General features: G+C 43.1%; 1 protein-coding gene across 1 annotated transcript in view; it reads right to left on the minus strand.

Moving 5' to 3' along the window:
* Positions 1–260: 260 nt before the first annotated feature.
* The window catches only part of LOC140482449 (motor neuron and pancreas homeobox protein 1-like), a 55,070-nt gene continuing 41,708 nt past the window's right edge, over positions 261–13,622 (minus strand). The window contains exons 2-3 of the mRNA XM_072579952.1: positions 6,285–6,445; positions 261–2,587 (exon numbers count right to left, since the gene is read on the minus strand). Of these exons, the coding sequence (XP_072436053.1) occupies positions 2,315–2,587; positions 6,285–6,445 (434 nt within the window). The 3' untranslated portion in view covers positions 261–2,314. The remainder of the gene's footprint in view (positions 2,588–6,284; positions 6,446–13,622) is intronic.

The raw sequence follows: 13,622 nt of genomic DNA on the forward strand, positions 1-13,622 counted from the left end.
AAAAAGAACTACATATGATCTATCAAGCCAGATTTCAGTCTTGAGTCTCGATGCCAGCAGTGTTTGGTGTTGGTTCAGTTTTTGACAGAAGGACAAAATGGAGACTGAGTGACCAGTTAGTTACTTTTATCAAAAACTAAATTCTTGCCAGGAGAAATATTCAACCCTGAGGAAAGAGAGTTGTTTGGTGTTAGCTCTTCAACATATTCAATAAGTCTACAAAGCTTTATTTTAATCCATTACCTCTCTTACCTCTCTTTCATACGAAGTATTTTAGACTTGTTTAAGGTGGAGTTTAATGTTACACCATTTCATTTGACAATCGTTCATGTAGCAAAAATAAACAAAATCATAGTGCATGCTTTGCCAAGAGCAAATATAGAGGAAAACAAATGTAATCCCTGGGCGCTCCAGTTTCCTCTCACATTCCAAAGGTGGGCAGCTGAGGTGAATGGGCCATGCTAAATTGCCCGTTATGTTAGGTGTATTAGTCAGGGGTAAATATAGGGAAGGGAAATAGGTCTGGGTGGGTTACTCTACGGAGAGTTGGTGTGGACTTGTTGGGCCAAATGGCCTGTTTTCACACTGTAGGTAATGTAATCTAAACTGATCAAAATGGATTTGAGTAGAATATGATTGTTATGAAAAGTCCTTATGTATTTACTGTAAATATATTGTCTCTGTCAAAGTGAAATCTGTTTTAGTAAAGCAGAAATAGGGATTAAAAAAACAGTTATTATAGCATGAAAATACCTTTTAAAGATACCGTTTTTTTCCATGGGGAAATATTATGAAGGTTTCACTCGGGGATATGACTTGCCCAGTATTGGCGTCCAATGAGACCCTAGGCGACAGTTCCACATTTGGAGTATCAACGCTGCTGCATCAAATGGCCCTTCACCATCTTTGGCTATTTCTTATTAATTGTGGTTAAAAATGAACTTGCCCCACTTCCTCCACAGTCTGATTTCCTTTGGCGGGGGAATGCAAATCAAGGGAGCACTATTTTATAATTAAAGCAAAGCTGCTGAGAAATTCAATTAAAATATAAGGTGGGCATTGGAAATCAAAAGCCTCTGAATGCTGAGGGTGAAAGTTTCCAAGATTGAAATAGCTAGTTTTTCGTAAGGTGTGTAATGGAGTTGGGATGTGTGATCGATAAGCAGTACAAACTCAAGGGGCAGAATAGTTTGCTCATGATGCTTCACACAATGTGTCAGACATGACCAGGTAGATGGGGAAGTGATGCTGCTTTTGAAGTCACATTACCTTGTTGTACAGAACATGATACTGTTTAATATTCACATTTAAAGCGTGGCAAGCATTTGCTTTGTACAAAGATTAGGACATCACAGACAAGATTCCAAAGACAAAGGCAAGAAGCCCCAAAAAGACGGACAGACAGACAAACAAACACTGTATATTTGCCATTCCACAGAGGGAATGCGGCTGGTTCAGATCAAATCATGAAGGAGACTTCTATTTTATTGTTAAGAGCTCCAAATCGCTGATACCCTTACCCTAGTGCAGCTGCTAAAAGAGAAACACAGATCCTTACACACTCACACACACACACACAGATGTACATGCATATGCATATACACACGTTGTACACTCCTGCGTGTAGACACACTTACAATGGTACACACACACACGGACACACACACATGTTTTTTACTCTGTAATATCTGCCAGCACTTTTTTTCCTCTGGATGCAGGATAATGTAAAACAGAAGCAGAGAAATGTACTGGGCCAATTAACATTTAAAGTTCACAGTATTTGAATAAATTAAGAAAAACATATGACAATGTCTTTGAAATTGTCCTGTTTCTCCCCTCTTTTCAAGATCTTCCACCGCTTTCAAAGTGTCCCAGTTTTGTTTTATTTAGCACTCCTGGTTTTTGTCCCTTCGAATTTTCAAACAGCAACCTTTAGTGGAACCAAAGATTTCTTTCCAAAATATAATATAAAGAATAATTCACATTAAATATGACAAAAATAGAAAATAAATTAAATTAACTGATTCAGTACAATATAATCTTCAAGTGCCCAGCAAATCAGGTGCTGCCTCAACATTTTGTTTGTTTGTTCAGTTTCTTTGTGTTTGAAGACATCTTGGAAGTCTTTGGCCTCTTCGTCTTCACTAAATTAAAAACTAATCCCAGTATGTTTGCAGGACCAGGACCGAGGGAGAGAGTGAGTGAAAGAGATGAACAGGGCAGGCACTAAGGCCCAGTGTTGCAACGTTTTTTTGAGACCGGGGGAAAAGGAACAAAGTTTGGGGAGTTGCACCAAGTTTGCACCCAACTCGGTTCACAAAGTCGACGCGATTTGCACCTCCTTCCGAGATACTTCGTCTTCTGAGCAAGAGCTGTTGGAAGAGTAGCCTAATTCTGTGCTACACTGCAGGAATTTTGTGCTGTGGCTGTTGAAATCCACACTCTCTGACTCCGACCTGCTCTCACCCCCCGCTGCCTTGTCTAAGTATTTCCCAGCTCGCTGCTTCTCTGCCTCCTGCGCTGCCTGCTCCTTGGCTTTCCGACTCCTTTTCCACTTCATCCTTCGGTTCTGGAACCAAATCTTCACCTGAGTGAGATTAAGACAGACAGAGAGAGAAAGAGAATAAATCAACAGTAGTTGACTGGCCAACTTTAAGGGCATTTAAATGGTAATTGGATAAACACATGGATGATAATGGAATAGTGTAGGGTAGGTGGTCTTCAGATCAGTTTCACAGGTCAGAGCAACATCGAGGGCTGAAGGGTCTGTACTGTGCTTTAATGTTCCATTTTCCACGTTCGATGGTCTTACAAATCAGACTCCCCTTAAAGATTGGTTAGGAGTGTATTCACTAGAGTTCTGAAGGGAATTGCACAGAAACCTATACATTTCTAACAAGACTAGACAGGATAACCACAGGAAGGGTGTTCCCAATGACCGGGGCAGTCAAGAATTGGGGGGAGGGTCACTGTCTAAGGATAAAGGCAGCATGGTAGCTCAGTGATTAGCACTGCTGCCTCACAGACCCAAGGACCCGTGTTCAATTCCAGCCTCAGGCAATTGCCTGTGTGGGTTTGCACATTCTCCCTGTGCCTGCACAGGTTTCCTCTGGGTGCTCCAGTTTCCTCCCATAGTCCAAAGATATGCAGATGGATTGGCCATGGGAAATGCAGGGTTACAGGAATGGGATGAGTCTGGGTGGGTAGCTCTTTGGCTAGTTGGTGTGGACATGTTGGGTTGAATGGCCTACTCCAACATTGTAAGGATTCCAAATATGATAGGCCATTTAGGACTAAGCTGAGGAGAAATGTCTTCACCCAGAGAGTGGGGAGCCTGTGGAATCCTATACCACAGAAACTGGTTGATGCCAAAACATTGAATGTTTTAAAAAAGGAGTCAGATTTAATTCTTAGGGCTAAAGGGATTAAAGTGTATGAGGAAGAAAAAGGGAGCAGGGAACTGATTAGATTAGATTACTTACAGTGTGGAAACAGGCCCTTTGGCCCAACAAGTCCACACCACACTGCCCCGCCGAAGCGCAACCCACCCATACCCCTAACCTAACACTACAGGCAATTTAGCATGGCCAATTCACCTGGCCTGCACATCTTTGAACTGTGGGAGGAAACCGGAGCACCCGGAGGAAACCCACGCAGACACGGGGAGAATATGCAAACTCCACACAGTCAGTCGCCTGAGGCAGGAATTGAACCCAGGTCTCTGGCGCTGTGAGGCAGCAGTGCCACCGTGCCGCCCATAAACTGAGCTGAATGCTCAGCCATGGTCATATTGAATGGTGAAGCAGGTTCAAAGGGCCGAATGGCCTACTTCTGCTCCCATTTTCTATGAAAGAAAACTTGCCATTTAGAACAAAGAACAAAGAAAATTACAGCAGGAACAGGCCCTTCAGCCCTCCAAGCCCGCACCAATCCAAATCCTCTATCTAAATCTATAGCCTATTTTGTAATGGTATATCCCTCTGTTCACTGCCCATTCATGTATCTGTCTCGATACATCTTCAATGACGCCACCATTCCCACCCCAACGACCTCCATTGGCAATGTGTTCCAGGCACCCACCACCCTCTGCGTGAAGAACTTTTCCACAAGTATCTCCCCTAAACATTTTTACAAGATTAAAGAATGTTTCCAGTGCCAAAGGAGGCTGTTCAGCCCATCAAGCTTGCACTGGCTCTTTCAATAAACATTACCCTGAGCCAGTCTCTTGTTTTTTTCTCTATACCCTTACACACTATTTCTAAGGGAAGAATCATCCAGTACCTCTTTGAATTTTTCAACTGAACCTGCCTCTACCACAATCCCAGGCAGTGCATTCCAGACCCTAACTACTCACTGCATTTATGTTTTATTTTTAATGTAATTTTTTTAAAAATTAGTTCACTCAGGGGGTGAGACAGAGCCGGCATTTGTTGCATATCCCTAACTGGGTGATAAACATTATGAAGGCATCTACGGATCTCAGTGCACCTTGAATGTATGGCTATTGAGCAAATGCTGCAACGTGGAATTATAATGGGTAGCTCCTTGATTGTCCAATACAGACATGATGGGCCAAATAACCTCTTTCTGCGCCATAATAGGATTCAAAAATACAAAAGTCCACAGCAGTACAGTAAAATAGAAGAGATTCTTGAGACACAGGCATTGTTAGTCATTTGCCTATCCTGAATTACCCTTGAACTGAATGCCATTTAAGAGGGTAATTAAGAGTCAACCATCTTGCTGTGAGTCTGGAATCATGTCCAGGCCTGACTGGGAAAGGACATTAGATTTGCTTCCCTAATGGATATTACTGAACCCAATGGGTTCAGTACAATAATCAATGATAATTTCAGGCTATCATTTGTATTTTGACACACACCACCAAATCACCCATTTCATTGACTAAAAAAGCAATTAACAAGCGCTGCCCACCAGAGCAACAACTACAAAAATAAGAAAGAGTAGGAGAAGAGAGCATAAAAACTAGGAGCAGGAGTAGGTACACCCCATTAAGGAGTAAGTTCCAGGATTTTGACACTGAAGGAACAGTGACATATTTCCAAGTCAGAATGGTGAGTGATTTGGCGGGGAGTTTATATTGGAAGGTTGGGTTTCGAAGGTGCTGTCTAAAGATCTTTGGTAAATTTGTGCAGTGCATCTTGCAGAAGTAACTGACATTAGGTAATTATATTAATTACGAAGTGTTTTAATATAGTAGAGATGCAGAAACTACTTCCAGTGGCAAGGGGCAGTAATCAAAGGGATAGGAGCAAAGTCCTGCAGGTGCTGGAAACCTGAAACAAACACAGAGAATGCTGGAGAAACTCAGCAGGTCTGGCAGCATCTGGAGAGAAAAACTGAGTTAATGTTTTGAGTCCAATATGTCTTTTCATCAGAACAGTACAGTTCTGAAGATTCATGTTGCACTCAAAATATTAACTCTTTCTCTCTCCACTGATGCTGCCAGACCTGTTGAGTTTCTCCAGCAATTTCTGTTTTCATCTCAGTGACTAGGGAACTAGAGATTTAGCAAAACTGGCAAAAGAACCAGGGGATAGATAAAAAGAATTTTTTAAAACAATGCGTGAGTGTGATCTGGAAAATTCTGTCTGAAGAGTTGAAAGTAGCAAGTTCAATCTGTGGAATTCCCCGCCCAGTGAAGTAATTGAGGCTACCTCATTGGATGTTTTTGAGGCAAAGATGGGTAGATTTTTGAACAGTGAAAGATTTAAGGGTTTCAGTGAGTGAGCAGGTAAGTGGAGCTGAGTCCACAAAAAGATCAGCCTTAATTTTATTGAATGGCAGAACAGACTCGATGGGCCAGATGGCCTACTCCTGCTTCTAGTTCTTATGTTCCTTTAAAAGAGGGAATTGCATAAATACTCAAGAGGGATATAATTTGATTAGATTACTATCAGTGTGGAAACAGGCCCTTCGGCCCAACAAGCCCACACCAATCCTCCGAAGAGCAACCCACCCTACATTTACCCCTTAACCTAACACTACAGGCAATTTAGCATGGCCAATTCACCTAATCTGTACATTTTTGCACTGTGGGATGAAACCCATGCAGACAATGTGCAAACTCCACTCAGACAGTTGCCTGAGACGGGAATTGAACCTGGATCTCTGGCACTGTGAGGCAGCAGCGCTAACCACGGTGCCACCATGCCGCCCATAAATTTGTAAGGCGATGTCAAAAGAGCAGGGATCTAATTGGATCAAAGCGCAAGCTTTGACACAATGGGCTGAATGGCCCCGTTCTACGATTGAGTTCTTACCTGGGTTTCGGTCAACATGAGGGATGTGGCCACCTCGAAGCGTTTTGGCCTAGACAGGTATTTGTTGAGTTTGAATTGGTTCTCCAGCTCCAGGAGTTGTTGACTGGTGAATGCAGTCCGAGGCCGGCGGCATTTCCCCATCAGTCCTGGCTGAGACTGAGCTGTGAAGCAGACAAAGGTGATCAAATCAGCTTCAATTATGCATACATGCACATGACTTAAGAATAAGAGCAGGCCATTCGACCCTTCAAAGCTGATTTACTATTCAATAAGGTCATGCCTAATCTGGGTGTGCTTTGAAATCCATATTCTCATCTACCCCAATAACCTTTATTACCTCACCTAACATGAACCTCCGCCTTTAAAATATTCAATAACCCCCCATCCCATCTTCACCGTCTTCAGAAGCAGGAGTTTCAAATCCCATAAACAGTGCAAAAGTGAGGACTGTAGATGCTGGAAACCAGAGTCTAGATTAGAGTGGTGCTGGAAAAGCACAGCAGGTCAGGCAGCATCCGAGGAGCAGGAAAATCGATGTTTCGGGCAAAAACCCTTCATCAGGAATGGAGGCAGGGAGCCTCCAGAGTGTAGAGATAAATGGGTTGAGAGGGTGTGGGGGGCGGGGGGGGGGGTGCGGGGTGGAGGCTGGGGAGAAGATATCAAAGAGTGCTGTGGTAGCGGGTCTGTTTCAGGACATGGTTGAAGAGCTTCAGGGCAGAGGAGATGACCTGGGGGTGGCAGTGAGAGAGAGACTCCCTGAGATTCTTGTGGAGAGAGGAGGAGAACTTCTTCAAGGTAGGCATCCTTGCAAGAGGATTCACAGTAAGGTTAAAATCAACTAGGTGTAGAATGTCGATCTAGAATTGTCCCCTTGTAGAATGGACGACGTGCATTTAGAGCATATTTTTCATGGCATCCCAAAGACTTTACAATCAGTGGCATGTGGTCAAACTTAGAGGCAATTTGAGCACAGTGCACCAGGTTTGGGATTGTTTAGTCTCCCAAAGGTATGGTGTTTCTGTCCATGGTCTTTTTTTATGCAAGAACTCTTTAATTAGAGCTCAGTCCATAGCATTGTGGTAATGTTACTGGATTAGTAATCCAGGCTAAAGGACATGGGTTCAAATCTTATTATAGAAGCTAGCAGGTGCTAAATTCCAAATCAAATTAAAAGCTTGTCTTAGTGATGCTGACAGTGAAATTACCATCAATTGTTGTTAAAAAAAAACATCTGGTTTACTAATATCCTTGAGGAGATCTGCCAGGTAGGCCTACATGTGACTTCAGACACACAGCAATACAGCTGATGCTTAACTGCCCCCTACAATAGCTGAGATGGACGGATATTTAAGCAGGAAGGGAATCAAGGATTATGGAGAAAAGGCAAGAAAGTAGAGTTGAGGATTATCAGATCAGCCAGAGTGGACTTGATGGCCTGAATGGCCTACATGTGTTTTTCCCTGTGATCCTCAAATCCCTCACTGATTAAAACTCTGTCTATCCCAGCCTTGAATATACTGAAAACCTGGCAGCCTTCTGTGGTTAAGAATTCCATAGACTCACTCCCTTCTAAGAGAAGAAATTCCTCCTCATCTCTGGCCTAAATGTGTGACACCTTTCTCTGACATTCTGCCTGCTGGCCCAAGACTCTCCCACATGGTGCTACAAGCTCTCTACAACTATCCTATCAAATTCCCTCAGAATCTTGTATATTTCAATCTTAAGACAAGAGTTTTTCTTGTGAAGACTTCTTTTATTACAAAATATTCATTTAAAAAAATCATATATTTATATATATACACGGTCACAAATGCAGTTCGGTTCTGTATAGTAGCATATCATGGAAGCAAGCAGACATTGGAGTTTGACTCTATCCAAACAAACCAAAGACATCTCTCCCTTGAACCAGACTATATTTACAAGCCTTTGAGGCATCAGGAGGGTCCGATAACTGAAAGGACCCCCATTTAACCTGAGAAGAACGAATTCAGGCATGGTCTTTACTCACTAAGCTTTAGTGTGTCCCTCAGCACATAGTCCTGAAACATTTGAATGTGCCAGTCCACAACATTCGGTCAAAGCCAACACCTTGTTCTGGAAGACCCGCAAGTTTTGGCCAGACCAAAGACTCACTTGAGGTTTTCCTGTACCACTGCAGACAACCTAGACCTTAGGAGTCAGTCGGGAAAAGGGGACAATGTCAGCAACTCTCCTCACCTCAAATTGATAATTGTTGGTGTTACTGCACACACAACAGCTTGGTCTTGAGTTATAGTCGACAGACCTGTTTAGCTCCCTGCAGTTAGTCAGAGGTTTAAACGAGGACAGAGTGAAAAATAAATCCTTGAGAGTTAGGAGGCAGGAAGGAATACCCTTGCGGGAGACCAACAGAAAAGGACATTGCACAATATTAAGTTGAAGAGATATTAATCATTTGAGCACTAGGTGGTGCTCTGAGTACACAATGTGTGTAGAAATGAATGAAATCCTTTTGTCTGCCTATCCCCATATTGCTCTCTCTTTCTTTCTGGGCTCCCTCTCCAACTATCGACCCATTCTCACCCCCTCCACCATCAGCGCAAATATCACCTTTTCGTAGCTGCTATCAGTTCTGAATAAGGGTCACTAAAGTGTTATCTCTGCCTTCTCTGCACAGGTGCAAGCAGACCTACTGAGTTTCTCCAGCAATTTCTGCTTTTATTTGTTTCACCCGCAGTCCTTTGTTGTGTTCACATGAATGAAACGTTCCTTTGTATCAGTCCTTCCTGTTCAATGGCCATAATGACCTAAACAAAACCATAAACTGATGGGCATGTAGATAATTTCTGATTGACCCCACAAAAGTAGCATTAATCGATAATCTAATGGTCAGTTTCAGTGAGTGTTAAAGAATCGACAGATAGAAAATTTTAATCTAGAGTTAGAGGTGGGAGCAGTCAGCTCAAACATTTGCTGAGATGTACATTGCTGGAGAGGAATAAATGACACAAAATTGTACCTCACAGAGAGATTAGATTCATATAGCATCTTTTTTGACTTGGGGCAGCCCAAAGTGCTGAAACATCAGTGGAGTGCGCTTTGAAGTGTTGACACGGACATCATCTTGGAGGCTGGCCCCAAATTGCCCACAGCCAGCTCCCACAATCAATGGTATGATAACAACAGGAAAACCAATTATTATGGTGTTGATTTCCATCCTTATCTATTTGCTACGTGCCATGTACAATACACTTGTTGGACCTCACCTGGAGCTTTGTGTTATCAGCAGCAGTCCTCACAGACTGGCAAATGTCCATTTTAATGCAAAGTCATTAAACTCACAGTCCTCAAAGACTCACAAATAGGCCACTCCTATTGCTTATGGTCTTATGGTCTTATCTCAGTCTGTGAGGGACTGATGATTATGGTGACACAATGCTCCAAGTGAGGTCCAACAAGTGTATCGGCACAGAGCAAAGAGATAAGGATGGAAATGAACCTAACCCACTCTGAGGGTGAGTCCGTAGGTGGCTGTACAGACCACTGGCTACTGCAGGCTCTGTTACACTTGGAGTAGAAGGTAGTCACGGTGAAGAGGTGGGTGGAGTGTTGGTGTGGCACTGTTTCCTCTGGCTTCCAATCTTCCCAACGGCAAGTCTCAAGGCTCTCGATGCTTTCCCGGATGCTCCTCCTCCACTTTGCACTATCTCAGGCCAGTGACTTCCAGGTGTCTGTGGGAATGCCACACTTCTCAAGTGAGCTCTTGAGGGTATCCCTGAAGTGTTTCCTCAGTCCCACCTGGGGCTTGCCTGCCGTTTCAGAGGTGGGAGTAGAGCAACCTGTTGGGGGAGTCTCGTCTTGGTCGTGCAGACGATGGGCCCAGCCCATTGCAGCTGCTCAAGATGGGGTCAGTGCCTCGATGCTGGGGATGTTGGTGTGGTCAAGGGCGCTGGGGTTGGTGTGACTGTCTTCCCAGCTGTTTACAGTAGTGTGATGGGGTCTACCCGCCCCGCCACTCCACCCCCAATGCAGTGTACAGTTGTGGGCATCTCATTGTTGCAAAGACGTGAATGCACTGGTGAAAATGCAGAAGCAGTTTGCAACAATGCTTTCTGGACTGAGAAATCTCAGTGATGAGGGTGGATTGTGGAAGATGGGACTGTTTTCCCTGGAGAGAAGAAGGCTGAGGGGAGGATTTTCAACATTTGCTTTTTGTTAATACTACTCACTGGCTAAAATAGAAAGCATACACTGTATGTAGACTTTACTGTTACGATGAGTGCACTAAGACAGATAGAAATTTATTGCCACTTGTATTTGTGAAAATACAAGAAAATGTGGACATAAATTGCCACAAAAACAGTGCCATCTACTCTTGCAACATTTAAGAAGCATCTGGACGTACAATTAAAATGCCAGGGCACAGTAGACTTTGGACAAGTGCAGGTACAGGACTAATGCAGTTTGGTACTGGTTGGTTGGCACAGACATGTTGGGCCGAAGGGCCTGTTTCGATGCAGTATGACTCTATGACTATGACTCTAGGTCCACCTCTCTTATGCTCCCCCCATCCCCTCATCGTGCCTTAAATTTCCAAACCACGGAATGTTGAGCTGCCACTCATGCCCTTCCTTCAACCATGTCTCAGCTATCATATTCCTATGTGCAGATCAATGCTCTAAGTTCATGTGCATTACCAGTCAAGCTCTTTGCATTAAAATAGACATTTTAGCTTTCTGGACCTCCCTTGTGCCTTATCCTTCCCATGCCTTTTCCACCTACTGGACTATCCTAGCATTCCTTCTTTATCTAATACCTGTAGAGTTCGTTAAACTTCTACTCCACTTTCTGACCCAGGACGTTGCTGTTTTCTCAATAGGCGACCTAATGAATATGGAAGGTGCTAGCTATGAAGAGAAGTTGAGTAGGTTAGGTTTATTTTCACTAGAAAAAAGGAGATTCAGGGGGGACCTGATTGAGGTTTACAAAATCATGAAGGGTATAAACAGGGTGGATAGAGACAAGCTTTTTTCCCCAGGGTAAAGGATTCAATAACGAGAGGTCATGCTTTCAAGTTGAGAGGTGAAAAGCTTAAGGGGGATACACGCGACAAGTACTTCACACAGAGGGTGGTGGGTGCCTGGAATGCGTTGCCAGCAGGGGTGGTAGAGGCTGGCACGGTAGATTCATTTAAGGTGCATCTGGACAGATGCATGAGTAGGTGGGGAGCAGAGGGATACAAACGCTTAGGAATTGACCGACAGGTTTAGACAGTACATTTGGATCGGCTCAGGCTTGGAGGGCCGAAGGGCCTGTTCCTGGGCTGTAAATTTTCTTTGTTCTTTGTTCTTCGTTCTAATCAGTAAAACCCTCATGGGTAGCTTTTAATATTTTTGATCAACTTGTTCAAGCACACCTTTTGGGCAGGTGGGACTTGGACCCAAAATCTTCTGGGCCCAGAAACGGGAATGCTACACTGCAGAACAAGTGCCCTAAGCAGATTAGTCTATCCTGAAGTTGTGTGCATCTATTGCGAGCAGAGTGCATTGACCAACCTGAACAGGTTGGTTTATCCTGAAGTTGTCAGCATCGACTGTGAGCAGAGTGCATCGACAACCTCAAGGATTACAAAGAGCAATGTCTCAATTTGAGGAACAAATGTAAATAGCCACATCACATTTTAACAAGATGTGATGAGCTGATCGGACAACTGTTCGAATTTGCCCAAGTTACCAGAGTATATAAATCATCAGTTTGCATTTGACACTTATAGGATTGGCAATCACTTGATCCCATTGTAAACATAACCAAAGGCAGCAGAGATGCCAACAATTCTATCAGGGACATCAAATTAATATATATTAGCGATTATGTGGTACCCATAACAGGGATTAGACAGTGACCAAGTCATAGAGAGGTTGTAGGAAATCCATATGTTATAAGTAAAGAGATTACACAAAACTGAAATGTTGTAACTATACCCATATACAGCACTTCCTCTGAAAGTTCATTCCAGCCAAAATTCACTCTCTGTGTAAAAACATTGCCCTTAATGCCTTTTCAAAATCTTTCTCCTCTCATCTTAAAAGCATGCCCCCAGTCTTGAAGTCTCCCACCCCAAAGAAAAGACACCTGCCATTCACCTTATCTATACCCTTTATTATTTTATGAACTTTTATAAAGTCACCTCTCAACTTCCTACACTCCAGTGAAAGAAGTCGCAGCCTATCCAGCTTCTCCTTATAACCCAAAGCTTCCATTCTGGCAACATCCTGGTAAATCTCTTCTGTACCCTCTCCAGTTTAATAATATTCTTCCTATAACAAGGAGACCAGAACTGGACACAGTACTCCTGAAAAGGCGTCACCAACATTCTGTACAACCTCAGCTTTTCATCATGCGCTCATGAGGTCAAATGCAAGAATGCCAAATTTCAAATAATCATAAAAATTTATACCATAGGAGAAAGGTGCTGAATGATTGGTAAGTCAACTCTGATTGGCTGAGGCGTTGCCATGGAGAAAGCATTGGGGCACTATATGCTCTCCAGCATCCCACATAATCCCAGATAATCCCAGGTGTTATGATGAAATTGTATAGAATTGTATATGTAATTTCTGACAAATGTAAATGAGCCAGATTACAAGCTCAAGTGGTTATTTTAAACTAATTCTCAGTGAGGTTATTAGCACTGTCCAGATTGTTCAGCAAGTGCTAGCCAATCACAGAATCACACCCAACAATCGTCATTTTGCTTTGAGTTTTGCAAGCGCAGGCTGGTTGAGGAAGGTCTGAAATCTGCCTCTTGTGAATAAACAAAGCAGTAAGCTCTTTGGTTCCATCAGCTGATTGTATATACCTGGGGCTGCTTCAGCATTGAAATTCAAACACGGCTCAGTTGTATGACAGTGAGATGGCAACACCGTGTTAGTGAAAACACTCAGTGTAATTTGCACTTTGTAATAGTAGTTTGAATCGCTTGCTTAACTTGTCGCTCAGATTTTTGAGATTCCTTGACCTTCAGGTTAATTGGAGGTAGATCAGGCACTCCTCAAATCTGAGCATTATGGTGTTTGGCTCATTTACTTTAAACAATGATTTGATCAGGATAGCTTTGATGTGGTCATTTCTGTGTTGAATTTGAGAAGTGAGCAAATGGCTGATATAGCAGCACTTGTATAACATGGAGAACTTTAGGAAACCCTACATGTACACTGAACAGTGAAGATAGCCTTCAAGCACCTTCTGCATAAATGATTTGAATTATGGCATCTGGCAATTGTATGATGTTTCTCTTCTCAGACAATAGTGAATCTATGAAAGTCATTTCTACAGAAGGCTGCAGAAGCTGGGTTGTGG

The sequence above is a fragment of the Chiloscyllium punctatum genome, chromosome 10 (genome assembly GCF_047496795.1).
Source record: "Chiloscyllium punctatum isolate Juve2018m chromosome 10, sChiPun1.3, whole genome shotgun sequence".
In the NCBI taxonomy this organism is placed as follows: domain Eukaryota; kingdom Metazoa; phylum Chordata; class Chondrichthyes; order Orectolobiformes; family Hemiscylliidae; genus Chiloscyllium; species Chiloscyllium punctatum.